The sequence below is a fragment of the Oncorhynchus clarkii genome, chromosome 13 (genome assembly GCF_045791955.1).
Source record: "Oncorhynchus clarkii lewisi isolate Uvic-CL-2024 chromosome 13, UVic_Ocla_1.0, whole genome shotgun sequence".
In the NCBI taxonomy this organism is placed as follows: domain Eukaryota; kingdom Metazoa; phylum Chordata; class Actinopteri; order Salmoniformes; family Salmonidae; genus Oncorhynchus; species Oncorhynchus clarkii.
In genome coordinates this window covers 58,878,145-58,904,175 of record NC_092159.1, presented here as the reverse complement: position 1 = coordinate 58,904,175, position 26,031 = coordinate 58,878,145, and the positions used below count along the sequence as shown (strand labels likewise).

General features: G+C 42.9%; 1 protein-coding gene across 1 annotated transcript; it reads left to right on the top strand.

Annotated features, from left to right (window-relative positions):
• The first annotated feature begins 5,676 nt into the window (after window positions 1-5,676).
• On the top strand, window positions 5,677-24,171 carry LOC139365173 (fascin-2-like). The gene is made up of 5 exons (XM_071102617.1): window positions 5,677-6,682; window positions 18,048-18,204; window positions 18,871-18,992; window positions 23,080-23,247; window positions 23,527-24,171. The coding sequence occupies exons 1-5, from the start codon at window positions 5,839-5,841 to the stop codon at window positions 23,727-23,729; spliced, it is 1,494 nt and encodes a 497-aa protein (XP_070958718.1). The 5' UTR covers window positions 5,677-5,838; the 3' UTR covers window positions 23,730-24,171.
• The last annotated feature ends 1,860 nt before the right edge of the window (window positions 24,172-26,031 follow it).

The following is a 26,031-nucleotide window of genomic DNA, read 5'->3' as shown; positions in this document are numbered from 1 at the left end:
AACAGGAGATATTTATTCTGGTACAATTAACATATAACCTTTAACCTAAGGGGAAGAATCGGAAACTCTTTATCCAAGGGGTTATTTGTCACATAAATGGAAAGTTTTTGTGACAGAAGAATCTGTTTAGTAGTAAAGAGGATTAATGTCTGTGTACGTACTCTACTGGTCTTGCTGGAGACACTTTCACAGTTATAGTCAGTCTGTCATCAGAAAAAATGGATCTATATATCTGTGTCATATCCATGCAATAATTGAGGTTACCCATTTTAACTTCCTTTTCTAAAATGCAGATATTTTCCTGTGTATGACCACTAAGGGGCAATGCAGTTCAATCTACCACAGACCTGGCTACCTACCAGATGGTCGTCACTGTAGTTACCACAGCCACAAAGTCATAAACCCCGCCTATTTCTATCATTTTTACAGACAATTAGACAATTTTGACTTTGTGGCTGTGCTATCTAGTGGAAACCCTACCAGACAGCGCTCATCTTACCGCTGTCCCCCACCAACTCAGCAACAATGGTAGTTAATGCCGTTTTAGGTTTTCTGCTGTGTGCCTCTCCTCCATGTTCTGTGGTCAGTCTCTACATGGGACTTCATTTCCCAAGAGCTCATCAATGAAATGTGTTTCTGCAGTGATGTATTACAGCTTGTTCATAGACATCCAACAATCTGTTGCTCCACGTATGGTGTTTGAGAGCTGACGCTTTGTAGGCCTACTTGCAGAGCAATCATTGTACAATTTCTCCATCCCGGCCGTCACGGTTTTGGCATCTAGTCTGGTTTGTATTGCCTTACAGGACTTCTCTGCTGTCGCTTCCCAATCTCATTCTCTGACATTTTTTTAAAACTGTTAACGAGGATGACGTGCTGGGCGCTTTAAATAAGTCATTTTAAAGATACATATCTCCTACTAACATATCTCCTACTAAAATATCTCCTCCTAACATATCTCCTACTAACATATCTCCTCCTAACATATCTCCTACTAACATATCTCCTCTAACATATCTCCTACTAACATATCTCCTACTAACATATCTCCTCCTAACATATCTCCTACTAACATATCTCCTCCTAACATATCTCCTACTAACATATCTCCTCCTACTAACATATCTCCTCTAACATATCTCCTACTAACATATCTCCTACTAACATATCTCCTACTAAGTCTGAGGTCCGGAGCGCTCTGGAGTAGGTTTTCATCAAGGATCTCTCTGTATTTAGCTCCATTAATATTTCCCTCGATCCTGCCTAGTCTCCCAGTCCCTGCCACTGAAAAACATCCCCACAGCATGATGCTGCAAGCACCATGCTTCACCGTACGGATGGTGCCAGGTTTGCTCCAGACGTGACGTTTGGCATTCAGGCCAAAGAGTTCAATCTTGGTTTCATCAGACCAGAGAATGTTCTTTCTCATGGTCTGAGAGTCCTTTAGGTGCCTTTTGACAAACTCCAGGAGGGCTGTCATGTACCTTTTACTGAGGAGTGCCTTCTGTCTGGCGACTATCATTATGGCCTGATTCTCCCATCTCCACAGAGGAACTCTGGAGCTCTCTCAGAGTGACCATCGAGTTCTTGGTCACCTCCCTGACCAAGGCCCTTCTCCCCCGATTGGTCAGTTTGGCCAGGCGGCCAGCTCTAGGAAGAGTCTTGGTGGTTCTTAACTTCTTCCATTTAAGAATGATAGAGGTCACTGTGTTCTTGGGGACCTTCAATGCTGCAGACATTTTTTGGTACCCTTCTCCAGATCTGTGCCTTGACACAATCCTGTCTCGGAGCTCTACGGACAATTCCTTCGACCTCAATATCTGCAATGTCTCTCATTATGAGACATTCAGTCCTCCAGGGGTCTCTCATCATTATGAGTCATTCAGTCCTCCAGGGGTCTCCCATCATTATGAGACATTCAGTTCTACAGGGGTCCCCCATCATTATGAGACATTCAGTCCTACAGGGGTCTCTCATCATTATGAGACATTCAGTCCTACAGGGGTCTCTCATCATTATGAGACATTCAGTCCTACATGGGTCACTAATCATTATGAGACATTCAGTCCTACAGGGGTCTCTCATCATTATGAGTCAGTCAGTCCTACATGGGTCTCTCATCATTATGAGACATTCAGTCCTCCAGGGGTCTCTCATCATTATGAGACATTCAGTCCTACAGGGGTCTCTCATCATTATGAGACATTCAGTCCTACAGGGGTCTCTCATCATTATGAGACATTCAGTCCTACAGGGGTCACTAATCATTATGAGACATTCAGTCCTCCAGGGGTCTCTCATCATTATGAGACATTCAGTCCTCCAGGGGTCTCTCATCAGTATGAGACATTCAGTCCTACAGGGGTCTCTCATCATTATGAGACATTCAGTCCTCCAGGGGTCTCTCATCATTATGAGACATTCAGTCCTCCAGGTGTCTCTCATCATTATGAGACATTCAGTCCTCCAGGGGTCTCTCATCATTATGAGACATTCAGTCCTACAGGTGTCTCTCATCATTATGAGACATTCAGTCCTACAGGGGTCTCTCATCATTATGAGACATTCAGTCCTACAGGGGTCACTAATCATTATGAGACATTCAGTCCTCCAGGGGTCTCCCATCATTATGAGACATTCAGTCCTACAGGGGTCTCTCATCATTATGAGACATTCAGTCCTACAGGGGTCTCTCATCATTGAGACATTCAGTCCTACAGGGGTCTCTCATCATTATGAGACATTCAGTCCTACAGGGGTCTCTCATCATTATGAGACATTCAGTCCTACAGGGGTCTCTCATCATTATGAGTCATTCAGTCCTCCAGGGGTCTCCCATCATTATGAGTCATTCAGTCCTCCAGGGGTCTCTCATCATTATGAGTCATTCAGTCCTACAGGGGTCTCCCATCATTATGAGACATTCAGTCCTCCAGGGGTCTCTCATCATTATGAGACATTCAGTCCTACATGGGTCACTAATCATTATGAGACATTCAGTCCTACAGGGGTCTCTCATCATTATGAGACATTCAGTCCTCCAGGGGTCTCTCATCATTATGAGACATTCAGTCCTACAGGGGTCATTAATCATTATGAGACATTCAGTCCTACAGGGGTCTCCCATCATTATGAGACATTCAGTCCTCCAGGGGTCTCTCATCATTATGAGACATTCAGTCCTACAGGGGTCTCTCATCATTATGAGTCATTCAGTCCTACAGGGGTCACTAATCATTATGAGACATTCAGTCCTCCAGGGGTCTCTCATCATTATGAGACATTCAGTCCTACATGGGTCACTAATCATTATGAGACATTCAGTCCTACAGGGGTCTCTCATCATTATGAGTCAGTCAGTCCTCCAGGGGTCTCTCATCATTATGAGACATTCAGTCCTACAGGGGTCATTAATCATTATGAGACATTCAGTCCTACAGGGGTCTCTCATCATTATGAGACATTCAGTCCTACAGGGGTCTCCCATCATTATGAGACATTCAGTCCTCCAGGGGTCTCTCATCATTATGAGACATTCAGTCCTACAGGGGTCTCTCATCATTATGAGACATTCAGTCCTACAGGGGTCTCTCATCATTATGAGACATTCAGTCCTCCAGGGGTCTCTCATCATTATGAGTCATTCAGTCCTCCAGGGGTCTCTCATCATTATGAGACATTCAGGGGTTACTTTTTAATGGTACCTTCACAAACATATATTATGATAAATATAATTGAACCTTGTGTCTCATTATGGTAATTGGTGAAATAAGTACAGCCAGTTTTAATTGTAAAAATAATAATAAGCAGATAATGAGAAAAGACAACCAGTATTTACCTGGCTAAAAGAAAAGGAATATAATATCTATTATTTACAGGAAACACATTCAACAATTTTAGATGAAGTTTTGGTTTGTGGAAAATGGACTGGGGGGGGGCAAAATATATTTCTCCCATGGGCAAAGAAATTCAAAAGGGATGATAATTAACAGTCACTTTGATCCAAATGTGCAAATTGTCCAAACAGATCCGCAAGGTACAGTGCAAAGTATTTAGTCAGCCACCAATTGTGCAAGTTCTCCAACTTAAAAAGATGAGAGAGGCCTGTAATTTTCATCATAGGTACACTTCAACTATGACAGACAAAATGAGAACAAAAAGAAATCCAGAAAATCACATTGTAGGATTTTTTATGAATTTATTTTCAAATTATGGTGGAAAATAAGTATTTGGTCAATAACAAAAGTTTATCTCAATACTTTGTTATATACCCTTTGGCAATGACAGAGGTCAAACGTTTTCTGTAAGTCTTCACAAGGTTTTCACACACTGTTGCTGGTATTTTGGCCCATTCCTCCATGCAGATCTCCTCTAGAGCAGTGATGTTTTGGGGCTGTCAGCAGAGAGTGGTCTGGGGTTAGCAGTAGACTGTCAGGGGAGAGTGGTCTGGGGTTAGCAGTAGACTGTCAGGGCAGAGTGGTATTGGGTTAGTAGTAGACTGTCAGGGGAGAGTGGTCTGGGGTTAGCAGTAGACTGTCAGGGGAGAGTGGTCTGGGTTTAGCAGTAGACTGTCAGGGGAGAGTGGTCTGGGGTTAGCAGTAGACTGTCAGGGGAGAGTGGTCTGGGGTTAGTAGTAGACTGTCAGGGGAGAGTGGTCTGGGGTTAGCAGTAGACTGTCAGGGCAGAGTTGTATTGGTTTAGTAGTAGACTGTCAGGGGAGAGTGGTCTGGGGTTAGTAGTAGACTGTCAGGGGAGAGTGGTCTGGGGTTAGCAGTAGACTGTCAGGGGAGAGTGGTCTGAGGTTAGTAGCCAGTGTTAAACTAAAGAAGGGATATTTATATGTTATATATTATTTATATATTACATATTAAATCTTGTTCTCTTGAATCTCCTGCAGTAGTTGATGGGTGTTAGAACAAACACTGTTCTGTTTTGGTCAATAAATGACTCACACTCTTGAACCTGATAAATTCCCGAACTGTACTGTACATTCAAGTTAATCAATCAAGTCAACTCAAGGCATAGTATGACTCCAGGCACACTCTCCCAGTTCATCTAAACAAAAAGAAGCAAGGAAAGAAGTGAAAGAGGGCTTTGTGGACATATTCAAACCCCCTCCTGTTAACATTGTGTGTACACAAGAGAAAGCTTATTTGAATTAGGGAAATCTGGCGATTCAAATGGTGACTATTGTACAATACATTGTCCCTGTAAAACCCAATCTATCAGATAAAAACCTGTTTGAGCAGGGGAAAGGAAAGAGATGAGAATCTGGAAAGAGAGAGAGAGGGAGACGAAGAGCACCTTTACTCGACTGGACGTTTTCCAATTAGGCTGTGGCTCACCAGGAGATCAGTGCTGGGGTAATCCCCATGCTGGATGTGTTTCCAGTATACACAGGCCTAGCTATGTGATGGAGAGCCAGCCTGAAGAGACTTAAGGCTGAGAAATGAGAGTGTCATTGTGAGTGATAGAGAGAGTGTGAAATAAAAAAAGGCGTGAGATAAAGTGTATTTGTAGGAAGAGAATGAAGGCAAGAGGAGAGGGAGAGGTGGGTTTAGTGCACTGGTATGTGACGTCAGCGGCTCGTTGGATTGAGGTCCTGTGTCCTGCTGATTTTAATCCTGGCTGATTAGGTAACAGAGAGCAAGCGCCTGTGCAAACCCTCTGGGGGAAGAGAGAGAGGAAGTCAAGCATTTAGACAGAAGGAGGTTGTTAAAGCAGGGAAATTTTGCGCCTGGAGAGAAGAGAAAGGGGAACACTTCCCCCTCTACCCTCCCCCTCGTTCATCCTAGCTTTCCACTCCAGACCTCTGCGTGTGTGTGTGTGTGTGTGTCTATGGACAACGGATCGACGATGCCCACGAACGGAATTAACAAAGCCTTGAAGCTGCAGTTTGGCCTCATCAACCACGAGAGCCGTTACCTAACGGCCGAGGCCTTCGGCTTCAAGGTGAACGCCTCGGCCTCCAGCATGAAGAAGAAGCAGATCTGGACTCTGGAGCAAGAGGACCAGGACACCCAGGTAGTGTTCCTTCGCAGCCATCTGGGCCGCTACCTGGCCTCCGACAAGGATGGTAAGGTGAGCTGCGGGGCAGAGCAGCCCGACTCGCCCGGCTGCCGCTTCCTGATCGTGGCCCAGTCGGACGGCCGCTGGGCGCTGCAGTCGGAGACATACCTGCGCTTCTTCGGAGGCTCGGCTGACTACCTGTCCTGCTTCGCCCAGGCCATCGGGGAGCCCGAGCTGTGGGCCGTCCACCTGGCCCTCCATCCGCAATCTAGCCTGCTCAGCGTGGCGCGCAAACGCTACGCCCACCTGTTTGCCAGGGAAGGAGAGATCTCGGTGGACAGCAACATCCCCTGGGGCTCGGACTCCCTGGTCACCCTGGTATACCTGGAAGGAAAGTACTTCCTGAAGACGTGCGACAGCCGCTTCCTCAGCAACGACGGGAAGCTGGTCAAAGAGAACACCCCCACCACCAGCTTCACCCTGGAGCTCAAGTCAGGCAAGCTGGCCTTCAAGGACTGCGATGGGAAGTACCTGACACCCATGGGCCCGACCGGCACGCTGCGCTCAGGCAGGTGCTCCAAGCCTGGCAAGGATGAGCTGTTTGATCTAGAGGAGAGCCACCCGCAAGTCATTTTCCAGGCAGCCAACAAAAGATTTGTCTCTGTCAAACAAGGTAATTATCCAGCCAATGTATATATTTATTGCTATAATGCACATTATTTAAGTGTTTTTGTATAGTCTCTACTGAGATGAAAACTTTGAACTAATTTGATGTTTGGACAATATTTGGGGTTGGAAATGTCTTGGGTGATACATTCAATATCCTCTCTGAAGGTGCACATCTAGCTGCAGAAGAATTGAAAAGAATAATGTCAGCAGAACCCCATTAGGCTCACAGTAGGGTTCCCAGGAGATTGCTATCAAATTGACCTGCTATACTTTCCTTGGAATCCACCCAGAACGGAGGAAACTAATGTTCTAAACGGCTTTCTATTTTCCATTTGGACGGCAAACGGACTAACCAGGGAGGTTCTGCCTGCTCTATTTTGAGAAAGGAACGGGATGGAGAAAATAGAGTAGGTAGGCCAGCTGTGAACCCATTGGGGAAAAAAACAAGTGACATTCTCAGGGAGCTTTAGAATTGCTGAAAGTATTTTTATTTTTTTGTTCAACGCTTTTAATTGCTACAAACCTGACATGACATTAAACACACAGAGAAGAGTAGAGTACAAATCCATTTGGTTCAGAAAATAATAAGTCTTATTGTACTGTGCTCAGCACGATCAACCTCCAGTGTAATTGACCTGCAAATCCACACTTCATGCGTTATGGTTGACGTCAAGAAATTCCAAGTAGGAAAATGTTCACGTTTGCATAATTTCCCTGTAGAGGTTGGTTGGTTCTATCACAAGCAAATGGCAGTCCAATATAATCACCATTAGTTAGCTCAGTGCTGAAGCTCACTTTGTCTTTAGTTACACTCCTTAGCAATTAGATGAAAAGTTCATGCTGTTGAAAGACTCCTTACATCTCAACAATTAGAATCAGAAAATGTGTCTCGGCGCGACAGGATGATGGCATGGTCTTGGGTGCTGCTCTGCTCCAGTGAGACGGCTGAGGAGAGGTCGGCTCATAGTAATGGCTGGAATGGAGTCAATGGAATGGTGTCAACCATATAGAAACCATGTGTTTGATACCATTCCAGACATCATTATGAGCTGTCCTCCCCTCATCAGCCTCCTCTGCTCTACACCCTTAGTGAAGCCCGTGGGTCTGTCTCTGTCAGTTCAGTCATATTTGTCAATTTCAGAAACCATTCACTCAAGTGAGCATTGAGACATATCTCAAAATACATTAAGCATGCAGTGAAGCAGCCCACTAGGAATGTTAGCCCACATAGGGGAAGGTTCTCTACTCAACGAGAATCAGAAATAAAGTCATCAATTAGGGGATCCAAAAAGATTGTCAGAGACTCTCTCCTGGAAATGTTCAGAAAGAACATTGTGAAAGCATGTGACAAGTGTCAAGTACGGTACAACTGGAGGGCAGCCATGCTTGTCTCCTCGCTCTGCACGGTGCATATGGTCAGTCAGCCATTGGGCACCATTACGCGTGTCATCCGGGTCGTCATGGTAATGGGCTTTGTCATTTCCACTGTGTGTTCCATAGAAGAGATTAGGCAGAGCGCAGGCTGATGACTCCAGGGAGGCAGAGGGGTCCTGCTGGTGCTATTAACTAATTCCTATCAATGTGCATTTCAGGATCACAACCATTCTATTATCAAACTGAAACTACCTGATGCTTTATCTGTGGAGTGAGAGTGAGGAGAGTGAGTGGTTGTAATTGTAATGGGGGCTGAGGTTGTTTGATTGTGGCAGGTAGAGGAAGTCATCTATTAGTCTGGACAGGCAGTGAGAGAGCAGTTAAAATAGGAGAACTAGTCAGACTGATCAGTTACCTACACCCATCATTAGCTCTCGGCAGAGGCTTTCCCTGAGAGAGGAATGAAGGTGGAGAGATCTCCTCTGCTGACAGTGACATACCTAGAGACAGGCCAGCAGGCAAGGAGGACAGGTTAGAAAGAGACTGAAGGGACTTTGGCTGTTTCTGGTCACAGGTTTGGATGAAGTTCCAAACAAAGACTTGTAGGGTGTCATTCAGTGAGGGTGTCACCCTGCCACAGCTACATTCACAATGACATAACCTACAAGTACCAAAATGATTTTTATATAGGTTTTATTCATTACAATTTCTCCCAAATTTACTAGGGAGATGCATTCTTCCCTCCCTACCCTGCACAGGCCTCCCCTGGTATGCTATTTCTTACGAGTTGGTAAAAATATAGAGGTAAATGTGATTTTAAATTGTACGAGTTCAGGATGATTTTACAGATCAACAAAATAAATATGAAATAGTACAGTGGTCTAAGGCATTGGCCCAGCGTCATCCAGGTTTGGCTGGGGTAGGCCGTCATTGTAAATAATAATTTGTTCTTAACTGACTTGTCTAGTTAAATTAAGGTTAAATAAAAAAAATATAAATAGATTTAAAAAATAATGTATGTAGACTACTGGCTCAAATATTGATCAGGCATGAAATAGTATATTTGATCGCAAAAATTAGCACTCAATATTATCCCCAGTTCATTCTACTGTTCCTTTGGTTAAAATGTTCAACAAGTGGCTTTTCAAAATGTCCAATATGGCAACCCAACCCATAATGTTGTGCTTGGTCTCTCTGAAGAGGAGTGTTTTTGCATGGGGTGTATTCACTAGGAAACAGACTGAAGCAAACGGGACGAAACTGGGAGAGACTAACCTGAACTTGTCCACTAAGAAACTCTCATTTTCGTTTTGCTACAATGTGCACGAATGAATACACCACTGGTGTCTCCTCTCCCCCGACATTTGTTTTAGGAACGAGGCAGGCACCAGAAAGCTGCTTAGTGGGCCCTGTGGTGCAGATTTGCATTGCACCACCGAGGGAATTACAGCAGGCGAATGAGCAGGATGGGTGGAGGGGTGTGTGTATGGGATTAGGGTGGTAACAGGCTTAAGAGAAAGGTTGAGGGATATTTCTGTGGTATCTAATTTGAACTCCAGCAGACACAATCTGCTATTTACAGTGCATTTGGAAAGTATTCAGGCCCCTTGACTTTTCCACATTTTGTTACGTTACAACCTTATTCTAAAATTGTTTTTTTTACTTATAAATCTACACACAATGCCCCATCAAGACAAAGCAAAAACAGATTTGTTGAAATATTAGCAAATTTATAAAAATACATTTACATAAGTATTCAAACCCTTTACTCAGTACTTTGTTGTAGCACCTTTAGCAGCGATTACAGCCTCAATTCTTCTTGGGTACAAGCTTGGCACACCTGTATTTGGCGAGTTTGTCCCATTCTTCTCTCCAGATCCTCTTAAGCTCAGTCACGTTGGATGGGGATCGTCGCTGCACAGCTATTTTCAGGTCTCTTTAGAGATGTTCAATCGGGTTCAAGTCCCGGCTCAGGCTGGGCCATTCAAGGACATTCCCTATGGGATGTGTATGGGACAACCCTTAATGTCAGTCCCTATGGGATGTGCATAGGACAACCCTTAATGTTTAATTTGTAAAAATATATATTTTTAAACTTAATGTCAGTCCCTAGGACAACCCTTAATGTCAGTCCCTAGGACAACCCTTAATGTCAGTCCCTACGGGATATGTGTAGGACAATCCTTAATGTTTAATTAGTAAAAATATATATTTTTAAACTTAATGTCAGTCCCTAGGACAACCCTTAATGTCAGTCCCTAGGACAACCCTTAATGTCAGTCCCTACGGGATGTGTGTAGGACAACCCTTAATGTCAGTCCCTACGGGATGTGTGTAGGACAACCCTTAATGTCAGTCCCTACGGGATGTGTGTAGGACAACCCTTAATGTCAGTCCCTATGGGATGTGCATAGGACAATCCTTAATGTCAGTCCCTACGGGATGTGCATAGGACAATCCTTAATGTCAGTCCCTATGGGATGTGCATAGGACAACCCTTAATGTCAGTCCCTAGGACAATCCTTAATGTCAGTCCCTATGGGATGTGTGTATGACAATCTTTAATGTCAGTCCCTATGGGATGTGTGTAGGATAATCCTTATTGTCAGTCCCTACGGGATATGTGTAGGACAATCTTTAATGTCAGTCCCTACGGGATGTGTGTAGGACAATCTTTAATGTCAGTCCCTACGGGATGTGTGTAGGACAACCCTTAATGTCAGTGTGTAGGGTATCTCATGCATCTCATTTTACGGCAAATAGTCTCCCCCACTCCTAGATTTGATGATGTAATTTAACACTAGACTTGATTGAATAATGCTCTAAAGTGAAGGCTTCAGTTTGTAATGTTGCAACATTTAGAAAATGACTATATTTTAGACTTTGAAAGCTCAGCTATATATAGCCTTCATTAAAGATGCACTCTCAAACTTCTGTATCATTTCAGCCAGTAGTTTTAAAAGTGGTGCTCACGAGCCAAAAGTGGTCCCCGTTTTTTGTGTACTACGTCATGAAATTGTGTACTATGTCATCAAATTGTGTACTAGGTCATCAAATTGTGTACTACGTCATCAAATTGTGCACTATGTCATCAAATTGTGTACTACGTCATCAAATTGTGTACTACGTCATGAAATTGTGTACTACGTCATCAAATTGTGTACTACGTCATCAAATTGTGTACTACGTCATCAAATTGTGCACTACGTCATCAAATTGTGTACTACGTCATCAAATTGTGTACTACGTCATCCATTTGTGTACTACGTCATCAAATTGTGTACCACGTCATCAAATTGTGTACTACGTCATCAAATTGTGTACTACGTCATCAAATTGTGTACTATGTCATCAAATTGTGTACTACGTCATCAAATTGTGTACTACGTCATCAAATTGTGTACTACGTCATCCAATTGTGTACTACGTCATCCATTTCGTATAATAAGTTACATCTTGCAAACAATTTATATATATATATATATATATACATTGTGAAAATCGTATGATATGTTACGATTTTATTGTGCTTACGATCCTGGAGTGCATCTTTAATGATGTCATTGGTGCTTACTTGTTGTCTATTGTGAATGCTGTGCTTTTCAAACATATTTGTATCCTCAGTCAATATCTATGCCTTTTGGATGATGGGCCATTCCCAACAGTTATTTGGCCGCATCAGGTTTCTCCAAATACATTTCCAGTCCTTCATTTGAGTATTTCTAGAACTGTTGCAGTAGCTGTGCTTCCCTACAGTACCACATCGGGAGATATTTCTATTACACAGTGATATTGCACCACTATGGGTGGAGTGAGGGGTCAGTGGTGAAAAGCAAAAGCTGGATTCAGTATTTATTTTCTATCAAATACTTTGGGCTGCGCTTGATTAAGCTTAAGCAAAAGTACAAACCCTGCCCATCTGGTACTCAAGGCAGACTCAATCAAACACTCAAAGCATTTAAAAGCTTTCAAACAGAAATGATTAGAACCCAGGTCTGGAAACATCTGAAGGAACTGCGGGGACACTGGCAAACACCTGGAAACATCTGAAGGAACTGCGGGGACACTGGCAAACACCTGGAAACATCTGAAGGAACTGCGGGGACACTGGCAAACACCTGGAAACATCTGAAGGAACTGCGGGGACACTGGAAAACACCTGGAAACATCTGAAGGAACTGCGGGGACTCTGGCAAACACCTGGAAACATCTGAAGGAACTGCGGGGACACTGGCAAACACCTGGAAACATCTGAAGGAACTGCAGGGACACTGGCAAACACCTGGAAACATCTGAAGGAACTGCGGGGACACAAACACACACATACAGAGCCTTCAGAAAGTATTCACTCCCCTTGACTTTTTCCACATGTTGTTGTGTTACCGGCGGAATTTAAGATGGTTTATATTGAGATTATTTTGTCAGTGGCCTACACACAATACCCCATAATGTCAAAGTGGAATTATGTTTTTTGAAATGTTTACAAATTAATTTAAAATTAAACGCTGAAATGTCTTGAGTCAATAAGTATTCAACCCCTTTGTAATGCATGCCTAAATAAGTTCAGGAGTAAAAATGTGCTGAACAAGTCACATGAGTTGCATGGAATCACTCTGTGTGCAATAATAATGTTTAACATGATTTTTAAATGACTGTGTCATTTCTGTACCCCATACATACAATTATCTGTCAGGTCCCTCAGTCGAGTATTGCCTTTCAAACATAGATTAAACCACAAAGACCAGGGAGGTTTTCCAATGCCTCACAAAGAAGGGCACCTATTGGTAGATTAGTAAAAATATAAAAAGTAGACATTGAATATCCCTTTGAGCATGGTGAAGTTATTAATTACACTTTGGATGGTGTATCAATACACCCAGTCACTACAAAGATACAGGCGTCCTTCCTAACTCAGTTGCCAGAGAGGAAGGAAACCGCTCAGGAATTTCACCATGAGGTTAATGGTGACGTTAAAACAGTTAGAGTTTAATGGCTGTGATTAGAGAAAAGTGAGGATGGATCAACAACATTGTTGTTGTGGTGGCTGCATCATGTTATGGGTATGCTTGTAATTGTTAAGAACTGGGGAGTTTTTCATGATAAAAACAAACGGAATGGAGGTAAGCCCAGGCAAAATCCTAGAGGAAAACTTGCCTTAGAGTGCTTTCTACCAGACACTAGGAGATGAATGTACCTTTCAGCAGGACAATACCACAAAACACAAGGCCAAATCTACACTGGAGATGCTTACCAAGAAGACAGTGAATGTTCCTGAGTGGCCAAGTTACAGTTTTGACATAAATCTACAAAAAAATCTATGACAAGACCTGTCTAGCAATGACCAACAACCATTTTGACAGAGCTTGAATAATTTTGAAAAGATGAATGCTACTGGTGATTCTCTGATCCACCTCTACGCAGACAACACCATTCTGTATACACCTGCCCCTTCTTTGGACACTGTGCTAACAAATCTTCAAACGAGCTTCAACGTCATACAACACTCCTTCCATGGCCTCCAACTGCTTTTAAATGCTAGTAAAACTAAGTGCACGCTCTTCAACCGATCGCTGCCCGCACCCTCCCGCTGACTAGCATCACTACTCTGGACGGTTCTGACTTAGAATATGTGGACAACTACAAATACCTAGGGGTCTGGTTAGATTGTAAACTGTCCTTCCAGACTCGCATCTCCAATCCCAAATTAAATCTAGAATCGGCTTCCTATTTCGCAAACAAAACCTCCTTCACTCATTCCGCCAAACATACCCTCGTAAAACTGACTATCCTACCAATCCTTGACTTCGGCAATGTCATTTACAAAATAGACCCCAACACTCTACTCAGCAAACTGGATGTAGTCTATCACAGTGCCATCCATTTTTATCACCAAAGCCCCATACACTACCCACCACTGCGACCTCTATTCTCTCGTTGGCTGGCCCTCACTACATATCCACCGCCAAACCCACTGGCTCCAGGTCATCTATAAGTCTTTGATAGGTAAAGCCCTGCCTTATCTCAGCTCACTGGTCACCATAGCAACACCCACCTGTAGCACGCGCTCCAGCAGGTATATTGCACTGGTCATCCCCAAAGCCAACACTTCCTTTGGCCGCCTCTCCTTCCAGTTCTCTGCTGCCAATGACTGGAGCGAATTGCAAGAATCTCTGAAGCTGGAGTCTTACATCTCCCTCTCTAACTTTAAGCATCAGCTGTCAGATCAGCTTACCGATCACTATACCTGTACACAGCCAGTCTGTAAGTAGCACAACCGACTACCTCATCCCCATATTATTACTTACCCTCTTTTGCACCTCAGTATCTCTACTTGCACATCATCATCTGCACACACAATATATCATTCCAGTATTAATATTAAATTGTAATATTTTCGCCTCTATGGCCTATTTATTACCTACCTCCCTACTCTTCTACATTTGCACACACTGTACATAGATCTTTCAATTTTTATTTTCTTTTGTGTTATTGACTGTACATTTGTTTATGTGTAACTCTGTGCTGTTGTTTTCGTCGTACTGCTATGCCTTATCTTGGCCAGGTTACAGTTGTAAATGAGAACTTGTTCTCAACTGGCCTACCTGGTTAAATCAAATAAATAAATACAAAATGGTGCACAATCCAGGTGTGGAAAGCACTTAGAGACTTAACCAGAAAGCCTCACAGCTGTAATCGCTGCCAAACATGCTTCTACAAAGAATTGACTCAGGGATGTGAATACTTATGTAAATTAGATAATTCTGTATTTCATTTTCAATACATTTGAAAAATGTCAAAAACATGTTTTCACTTAGTCAATATGGTGTATTGTGTGTAGATGGGTGAGAAAATGTTTGATGCATTTCAAATTCAGGCTGTAACATAACAAATTATATGTTGAGGGGTGGGAATAATTTCTGAAGGTGCTGTACATAGGCCTACAGTACCTGTGTTACCCAACATGTCATCGTGGCACCCAGAACCTAATCCCGCATGTGCACTGCTTCGTCTGTCACAACACAACCAGACATGTTAGTTTAATATTTTTTTTTATCACAATGTAAGTGTCACAACTTGCGGTCACCTCGGGACACGTGTAATCTGCTGTGTGAGATAAACTGGCAGGATAAGACAGGACGTGCAAATGACAGGCTCATCCGAGCAGCGGGATACCTCGGGGCAAGGCGGTGCCAAGGTCAACTCTCACACCACCTCTCCTATGGTCGTGTTCATTAGGGCATGCAATGCAATGTTTCATTCAGTTTTATCCCGTTTAGTGCCTAATGAACACCACCCTGGTCCTCTCACATCCAGGGACTTCCTCTTTGGACGTTCAAACCTCAGGGAGATCCCAAATCAGGAGGAAATGCATGCTTTGTATAGAGGCCAGGAGTTTTTCCTGTCCACATTACCTAATTAGAAGATAACTCCTGGTCCTAGTTTTAGACTTTATCTATGGCCCAGGGTTTTAGGCTTTATCTATGGCCCAGAGTTTTAGGCTTTATCTATGGCCCAGAGTTTTAGGCTATATCTATGGCCCAGAGTTTTAGGCTTTATCTATGGCCCAGAGTTTTAGGCTTTATCTATGGCCCAGAGTTTTAGACTATATTTATGGCCCAGAGTTTTAGGCTATATCTATGGCCCAGAGTTTTAGACTATATCTATGGCCCAGAGTTTTAGGCTATATCTTATGGCCAGAGTTTTAGGCTATATCTATGGCCCAGAGTTTTAGGCTATATCTATGGCCATAGTTTTAGGCTATATCTATGGCCCAGAGTTTTAGGCTATACATAGAAACCAGAGTTTTTCCTGACCAGGTCACGTAGTCAGGAAAAACTCCTGCCCCTTTCATGCACCAGACCAATAACAAATTATACAGCTGAACCCAAAACAAATAACACACTATACAGCTGAACCCAAAACCTATAGAATATTATACAGCTGAACCCAAAACCTATAAAATATTATACAGCTGAACCCAAAACCTATAAAATATTATACAGCTGATCCCAAAACCTATAGAATATTATACAGCTGAACTCTATAGTGATCCAGCCTGGTCTCAGAGCAAAACGTATTATACAGTGCATTCGAAAGTATTGATAACCCTTTACTTTTTCCACATTTTATTACGTTACAACCTTATTACAACCAGTGGGGCTTCCCAATAGTTTGAAGCCTGAAATGTGGCTAAAGGTCGCAAAGTTCAAGGGGGCCGAATACTTTCGCAAGGCACTGTAGCAACCCAAATGTTGTGTGTTTGAATCTCATCACAGACAACTTTAGTATTTTAGCTAATTAGCAACTTTGCAACTACTTACACCATTTTAGCTACTTTGAAACTACTTAGCATGTTAGCTAACCCTGACCTTAACCCTATGACCCAACTCCTAACCCTAACCTTAACCCTATGACCCAACTCCTAACCCTGACCTTAACCCTATAACCCAACTCCCAACCCTGACCTTAACCCTATAACCCAACTCCTAACCCTGACCTTAACCCTATAACCCAACTCCCAACCCTGACCTTAACCATATAACCCAACTCCTAACCTTAACCCTATGACCCAACTCCTAACCTTAACCCTATAACCCAACTCCTTAACCCTGACCTTAACCCTATGACCCAACTCCTAACCTTAACCCTATAACCCAACTCCTAACCTTAACCCTATAACCCAACTCCTAACCTTAACCCTATGACCCAACTCCTAACCCTGACCTTAACCCTATGACCCAACTCCTAACCCTGACCCCTAACGTACTACAGTACAGCAGTTGAAGATAATATATCATACTGTGCTAAACTGGTTAAAGCGATCAAGACGTAGGATACTATACGTCCTACAATTCGTATTATGTTATATTGTATGGCTGCTGTTACATTGTAGGCCAATGTAAAGTAACCTATCATTCTAAATAGAGGCACGGATTTTGGTCAAATTTAACACGTTTTCCTCTGAGACAAGGTTGCAGCGGCGTTGCCTCGGTAATTCACATTCAGATTGTTGGTGCAATGTGTTTATGTCCTCATCATTTTTTATTTAGGTACTGTGTGTGTATTATGAGCTCACAGTCCTGCAGTAGCAGTGGTTGCATACTGTAATATCCCCCCTGCTCACAACATGAGGGTATACTTGCAGAGTTACACACCGAGAAGACCAGGACTATTATACTGTTTAACATGACACGTTGGCAATGTTCTGTCCTGACAGTCCTGCACTATAAAGGAGCAGAGTGCATTTATGAGTGGAAGTGATTTAAAAGATGTGGGCTTGTATCAAGGGAAGAAATGTGGATGATTGGAAGGAGCTCATATTTGGGGTTGGATGATACAGAAGTGCAAGAGATTTAAAAAACAAATACGTTAAAATCACTAAATGAAAAGGATCATAAAGCTGTTGACTTTGTGTGTGAACCTACCCTGTTTTTCTCTGATACTTTATATCCAGTCTAGGTTGGTGGAGCTCGGTGCCCTACTCCTTTAAAAAGAGAGAGATATACTCCAGAATAGTCAGCTTTCAGAGAAGCTCTATAAGGAAGAACTCATCATCCTAAATGAATAGGATGTCTAAAGCTTTGGCCTACGAGACATGATCTAGCGTACCTAACCTTAACCACACAGCCCATTTAGACAAGGCCCGGGATATAAGAATAGCACTGTCTTCTGACCAGGTTTTGTGCTGTGAGTCCCTGAGCTGTGTAACACTAGAGAAGAAGAGACGAGAGACAGACAGTTCTTTAATGAGCTGTCACATCACTGCTGTGTCCATGGTTCTCCTGCAAATCACCTTTGAGTGTAAATGGCTTGTGAGAAGAGCTTGTAATCATCGTCATTGTAATGCCCTTCGACTCCGAGCCATGGCATTCTTATCTCAACTGTCTTTTTCTCTTTTATTTCCCTTTTGTTGTTGTCTCTGTATAATGGATCAATAAAGTTTTGTTGTCTCTGTATAATGGAGCAATGAAGTTTGTTGTGTTGTATCATTATAGGTGTGAGCATCTCAGCCAACCAGGATGTGGAGACAGACATGGAGACCTTCCAGATGGAGATTGATAAGGAGAGCAAGAAGTGCATGTTTAGGACCAACGGCGGTAACTACTGGACACTGGTCTCCCACGGAGGGATCCAGTCCACAGCCACGGAGGTGTAAGTAGATCTATTTTACACTCACTAGTTTGTCATGAGAATGCACACCATAGAGTTGGCTACAGACGGCTTCCCAATTCATTCTTTTGGACATTCTTGCTAACATGCTAACATCATCTGTTGGACATTCTTGCTAACATGCTAACATGATCTGTTGGACATTCTTGCTAACATGCTAACATTATCTGTTGAACATTCTTGCTAACATGCTAACATTATCTGTTGGACATTCTTGCTAACATGCTAACATTATCTGTTGAACATTCTTGCTAACATGCTAACATTATCTGTTGGACATTCTTGCTAACATGCTAACATGCTAACATTATCTGTTGGACATTCAGATGTTGTTTTGTCAGAACAAGCACACCTGATTGAACTTGTCAACGAATAAACCAAATGAATTTAATCTTAGTGTTCTTGTTCTGGAATAGAACAAATATGTGCCTCAGTTTAGGGTGCATGAAGAACAGATCTCTACTAAACAGATCTGCAACCAGAGGATATGAACAGTTTTATGTAATGTCGCTTATGAGGGCATACATCAAAACACTTAGGTTTAAACAATTATATTAGATTTAAACAACCTTCCATTAAATTATTTTCAACTTAACCCCCCCCCTCTTTTCCTTCTTCTCTTTCATCCCCTTATCCGGACAACCACAGGGAGGCCAACACAATGTTTGACATTGAATGGCTCGGTCGCAGTGTAGCACTGAAGGCAAGCAATGGGAAGTACGTGTGCACCAAAAAGAATGGGCAGCTTTCAGCCGTCAGCGATTCCGTAGGTAAGTGCTTCGAGAGCCACATCTCTGATGTGATTCAGTTAGCATAGAGATCACGTTGAATGTGTCACATGGAATGTGCTCAACACGACTGAGGGACGAATGAGCACGTGTCATGTGTAAAGAGAATTGGCATGTGATCAGAGGACGAAAGAGAAGAAGAATAGAAGATCAATGGTGATCAAAGGACAGGGAAGGACCAGACATCAGCCTGGGAATTTCTCTCACTGGCCCATTTATTTCCTTTAGGGCCCCATTACAAAAAAGGACTTAGGAAAATTGCAATTGGCTTAGAACAGGGCGGCATGGCTGGCCCTTGGATGTACACAGAGAGCTAATTTTAATAATATGCATGTCAAACTCTCCCCCCGTTGAAAGTGGAGGAGAGATTGACTTCATCACTACTTTTATTTATGAGAGGTATTGACATGTTGAATGCACTGAGCTGTCTGTCTAAACTACTGGCACACAGCTCAGACACCCATGCATACCCCATTAGACATGCCACAAGAGGTCTCTTCACAGTCCCCAAGTCCAGAACAGACTATGGGAGGCACACAGGACTACATAGAGCCATGACTACATGGAACTCTATTCCACATAAAGTAACTGACACAAGCAGTAAAATTAGATTTAAAAAACAGATAAAAAAACACCTTATGGAACAGCGAGGACCGTGAAGCAACACAAACATTGGCACAGACACACGCACACACACACGCACACACGCACACACACACACACACACACACACACACACACACACACACACACACACACACACACACACACACACACACACACTACACACTACACACACACACACACACTACACACTACACACACACACACACACACAATAACATGTGCACTACACATACACATGGATTTAGTACTGTAGATATGTGGTAGTGGTGGAGTAGGGGCCTGAGGGCACACAGTGTGTTGTGAAATCTGTGAATGTATTATAATGTTTTAAAATTGTATAAACTGCCTTAATTTTGCTGGACCCCAGGAAGAGGAGCTGCTGCTTTGGCAACAGCTAATGGGGATCCATAATACAAATAGATAATACAAATAGAAAATACTAGCTCAAAAAATATAATTCTGACAGGTCCACAGGGCTAAAATCCAGAGTCCCATCTGGCATTTGGCCTTACCGCCCCATGTCTCTACCGCCCCATGTCTCTACCGCCCCATGTCTCTACCGCCCCATGGCCTTACTGCCCTATGTCTCTACCGCCCCATGTCTCTACCGCCCCATGTCCACCCCATGTCCCACAAGTCCTATGTCCCACCCGTCCTATGTCCCACCCGTCCTGTCTCTACCGCCCTATGTCTCTACCGCCCTATGTCCCACCTGTCCTATGTCCCTACCGCCCTATGTCTCTACCGCCCTATGTCTCTACCGCCCTATGTCCCAACCGCCCTATGTCCCACCCGCCCTATGTCTCTACCGCCCCATGTCCGCCCTATGTCTCTACCGCCCTATGTCCCACCCGCCCTATGTCTCTACCGCCCTATGTCCCACCCGCCCTATGTCTCTACCACCCCATGTCCGCCCTATGTCTCTACCGCCCTATGTCCCACCCGCTCTATGTCTCTACCGCCCCATGTCCGCTCTATGTCTCTACCGCCCCATGTCCGCCCTATGTCTCTACCGCCCTATGTCTCTACCGCCCTATGTCTCTACCGCCCTATGTCCCACCCGGCCTATGTCCCACCCGCCCTATGTCTCTACCGCCCCATGTATCTACCGCCTGTCGTGGCAATTTCCTGCATTACCAAATGATGAGAGAGCAAACCACACACCAGTCAGAGTTATTTAAACTTAATCTTTAATTATATGAGCTTCACCATAGCCCTGTGACTATCAGATCAATTCAGTGTCTATAAATTAATTCTGAGAGTACTTACAAAAGAATACTTCATCTTTTAGAGCCAAGATACACCCCTCTCAACTCACAATGACGAACCACAGATCTTAGGAACTTCACAAAGGGTATTTTACTTGAAAGAGGAGTATTCCATAGCCAGATAGCATTAGCTATAAATTATTGTTCAGTTTGGTCTCTTAGACGAGGTTCTACTTCTTGTTCTTGGTACTTCATATTACCAAAACATTACCTCATCCAATGGCATATATCAATTGTCAATTCTAGATACTCCCATCTCACATACAATCCCTCCTGGACAAGCTCACAGAGGAGAGTGAGCCTCTAGGTCATATACTAGGTCAAGAGAAGGGCAACATCAGAGGGGACATAAAATGGTTCCAGACACTCAATGGGAAAAGGAGGGAGTGACTGGAGTACAGACATAGTGGAGCCCTTCACATGGTTTCACAGATATATTCATTATGAAGACAATGTTCAAACCTGACTTCTCCCTTTCTGATATTCTGCCTATTACCAGACATGTAAAAGACAAGCCTGACCTCTCCCCTCGCTGGGCCCCAAGTGATTTTCCCTAGAGAAGAGAGAGGAAAATGCAACTGCCAACAGTATAGTCCAAAAGAAGACATCCTAATGACAAGTATCTCACATAAGCATATTATGAAAGTAAATCAAATCTTATTTATCAATGTTACCTAACTAATTCTGATTCAGCTATGGCACGCCCCATGTCCCTACCGCCCCATGTCTCTACCGCCCCATGTCTCTACCGCCCTATGTCTCTACTGTCCCATGTCTCTACCCCCTATGTCCCACCCGCTTTATGTCCCACCCGCTCTATGTCCCATCCCCCCCATGTCTCTACAGCCCCATGTCCCACCCGCCCCATGTCTCTACCGCCCTACGTCTCTACCCCCTATGTCCCACCTGCCCTACCCCTTTATGTCACTACCCCCCTTGTCCGCCCTATAGCCCTATTTTCCACCCACCCTATGTCCCTACCATGTCCCTACCGCCCTATGTCCCTACCATGTCCCTACCGCCCTATGTCCCCACCGCCCTATGTCCCTACCGTACTATGGACAGTCCGTTTCTGTCAAAAGGACATGTGTAATTAAAGCCTCACCTGGCCATGACCCCACTGTCAGGGGGAGTTGGGATATGCAAAAACCTAGTTTCCCACTGGGCAAAACACGGCTGAATCAACGTTGTTTCCACGTCATTTCAACAACAACAAATCAAGGTGATGACGTTGAATCAGCATGGGAATCAGCATGGGAATCAGCATGGGAATCAGCATGGGAATCAGCATGGGAATTAGCATGGGAATCAGCATGGGAATCAGCATGGGAATCAGCATGGGAATCAGCATGGGAATCAGCATGGGAATCAGCATGGGAAACTGATTGGATTTGCAAAAAGTCGTCAACGTAAATGTATTTTGCCATTTTTTTTTCAACTTTTAAACTAAATTCAATGTCATGGTGACGTTTATTTGTTGATTTCAAGTTGAATTCACGTTAGTCAACCAAATGTAAGTCAAAAATAGATGTTGAACTGACGTCTGTGCCCAGTGGGTTCCAATTCACATATGCATATTAACACACTCTTAGATGTCAGAAATAGGACAAATATAAGCACCCACCAAATTATTATTAATTTTGTCATTATTATTTATTGTTATTATTGTTGTTGTCATTATTATTATTGTTATTATTGTTGTTTGTTATTATTTTATTATTATTATTGTTATTATTTTATTGTCATTATTATTATTGTTATTATTTTATTGTCATTATTATTATTGTTATTATTTTATTGTCATGATTATTATTGTCATTATGTTATTATTATTATTGTCATTATTGTCATTATTTTATTGTCATTATTATTATTGTCATTCTTTTTTTGTTATTATTTTATTATTGTTATTATTTTATTGTCATTATTATTATTGTCATTATGATTATTGTTATTATTGTTAATATTGTATTATTATTGTTGTTATTATTTTATTATTGTTATTATTTTATTGTCATTATTGTTGTTGTTATTATTTTATTATTATTATTGTTATTATTGTTGGTGTCATTATTATTATTGTCATTATTTTATTATTGTTATTATTATTATTGTTGTTGTCATTATTATTATTGTCATTATTGTTATTCTACCTTCCTGTCGTTGTGTTGCAGGTGATGATGAGCTCTTCCTGATGAAGCTCATTAATCGGCCCATGTTGATCCTGCGAGGGGAGAACGGTTTTGTGTGTCATCACAAGAGCTCCAACACGCTGGATGCCAACCGATCCGTCTATGACATCTTCTTACTGCTTTTCAGCGATGGCGCCTACCACATAAAAAGTCAGTGTTTGTGTGTGTGTGTGTGTGTGTGTGTGTGTGTGTGTGTGTGTGTGTGTGTGTGTGTGTGTGTGTGTGTGTGTGTGTGCTTGCATGGATGCATGTTTGCATTTGTGTGCATGTCTTCATGTACCATGTATGTGTAAATGTTCTATCTGCATGTGTTCTACTGTCTTAGAGTAAAATGTGGCATAGTTCTATCAGTATTACTACAAAGTACACCAAACCAAGTATGTAACTCTTTATCTCTAACTAACAATAACGTTGTCCATCTCCACTCAGGCGTAGGTGGAAAGTTCTGGTATGTCTCCAGCAGCGGCCTGGTGTGCTCAGACGGAGACAAGCCTGAGGACTTCTTCCTGGAGTTCCTGGAGCACGGGCGGGTGGGCATCAAGGGCAAGAACGGCAAGTACCTGCGTGGGGACAGCGGCACGCTGAAGGGCGACGCTGCTACCGTGGACCCCTCCTGTCTCTGGGAGTACTAACCTGGCGCGACCTCCTGACGACCCCTGAAGCCCGTGGAGGGAGAAGGAGAGAGGGAGGACCTGGTTCCCACCTGGGTTCACAGCTCAACCAACAACGATACATTACACAGACTGACTGGGGAACATTTTCACTACTCTCTTTTCTACTTTAGCGGCAAAGGAGAGGCCGTTCCCACTTCTTTGTTTTGGCAAAGAGTGAAAATGTGTAGAAAGTTTCTTTGTGTTTATTTTATTATAATGTATTTGTTTTCCAAAAAAAAGCATTGGTTACCTAAATATAGTTTTTTTCCCAAGTGACATTGCCAACATCAACAACAGCGAATACTTAATAAAATCTGCTAATTTTGGTCACTCACACAGCCTATAAAAAAACATCAGATTCTGTATAGCGGTCCTTAAATTATTATCTGGATGCCTGAATAAAGGCAGCTTTTCACATCAATATGTCTTTGTTGTGATGTTTACTGTTGTCTTTAACAACAGTGTATCAGTACAATGATTATCCAACACTGCTCCCAAACATACTCACTGCTTCCAAAGAGGACACGAATCAGCTTCTAAAATGCCCAAATTAATGGTGTAGAATACCAGACCAGAGTAGCCCAAATGGCCCTGTTTGAGTAGCCCAAATGGCCCTGTTTGAGTAGCCCAAATGGCCCTGTTTGAGTAGCCCAAATGGCCCTGTTTGAGTAGCCCAGAGTAGCCCAAATGGCCCTGTTTGAGTAGCCCAAATGGCCCTGTTTGAGTAGCCCAGAGTAGCCCAAATGGCCCTGTTTGAGTAGCCCAGAGTAACCCAAATGGCCCTGTTTGAGTAGCCCAGAGTAGCCCAAATGGCCCTGTTGTAATCATCTTACAATGCAATACGATCCTTCTTCCCTTCCTTGAAGTAATCCCTGATTTGACATGACTGATGTAAGCAACCATGCATGTCAGATCAGTGATTACTTGGAGGATGTATTTAAAGAGTAGTCTAGCAGGGCCAATGTCTGGTCCTGCTACAGATTATATAGCTAATTTGAATTAAATATAACAAAGACAGGAAAACATCAGTTGTCCACTATGTGGGATCATTCAGTAGTATCACAGTACTAGATAGTTGTAAGATATCAACATGGGGGAAAAGCAAGAGATCAACATTGTTTGCCAGGGGAGCGTACATTTGAAATGTTCCAATCCCGTCAAATTCAACTCTGGACCTCGAAGCCAGTTCCACTGCATTTTCTTCATTGTTCGCCTCTTATCGGGGACTGATTTAGACCTGGGACACCAGGTTTGTGCAATGAATTATCAGGTGGAACAGAAAAGCATCAGGACCTCGTAGGGGTCAGAGTTGACTACACCTGTTCTAACCCTCTGACTCTATGTATTGGTGACTGTATGGGCTGTACTCTATCATGTCAGTCTACAAGTCTGCAGTCACAAGACGATAAAACCAGCGAGAAAAACTGTGTTTCAGGGAATCCGTTTGACCAAGGCAAAGCACAGAATCAGAATTATTTAGGATGCTATTTAGATCAGTGATTCTGGCAGACTGACTGCAATGTTGTGAAACTCAAACACGCACAACATTATCAAGTGCTGCTCTGATTTCCTGCCTTGGGGCTTTCAAAAAATCTTCCACGGTGCACCCATTGAGTTGCAAAGAGGGCCCTCCCCCATTTGCTGTTTTACCAACTGGGACAGCATGGCTAGCGCTATTGAGGGCTATCTCCATTTTAAAGTGGTACATTTCTGGCATGGATGCCCTCTAGTGTGCCCTCTCCCATCCTATACCCTCTCCTTTAGCCTCTGTCCTGCAATCACCTCGCCCGAAAGACTTCCAATTCTACCATGGAGGTACCACATCTGCAACAGTTTACAGTCTGAACCAATTAAGACCAAAGGTTTTGTGACGTGTGAGTTTGTGATCAACTGTCTCCAAAGCATACAGCCCTATCAGCTGAAGAGGAGCCGCGGATCCAGCTTTAAACACTACAACAATGATGTAATGTCAGTCAAATAGATTTTTATTTTTGTCTATAAAAGTGTTGACGATAATAAAAATAAACAATGCCCATATATGTTGTTTGTTTAGCTGCTTCACGTCAACTAACTGTTCAACTCCAGTCTAGTGACTGACAGACCACATGATGTTGTCAACGTAACCAACAGTCACCTTCTTAGTGTTGTCAGACCATAGTGTCTATTGAACTATGACTCATGCTCTCAAATCCAGTCTATCAGTTAGTGTGGATCACCTGAAGAGTGATGCAGCACTTGTTATAAGCCAACGACTGCAGGTAATTAGGGTAGGATTTACAAC

What these genes read in the sequence shown, in the direction of transcription:
- LOC139365173 (XM_071102617.1), top strand. Translation starts at nt 5,839, where the DNA reads ATGGACAACGGATCGACGATGCCCACGAACGGAATTAACAAAGCCTTG. An exon ending in ATTTGTCTCTGTCAAACAAG is followed by an intron (nt 6,683 to 18,047) that starts GTAATTATCCAG and finishes GTATCATTATAG; the next exon opens with GTGTGAGCATCTCAGCCAAC. An exon ending in TGGCGCCTACCACATAAAAA is followed by an intron (nt 23,248 to 23,526) that starts GTCAGTGTTTGT and finishes ATCTCCACTCAG; the next exon opens with GCGTAGGTGGAAAGTTCTGG.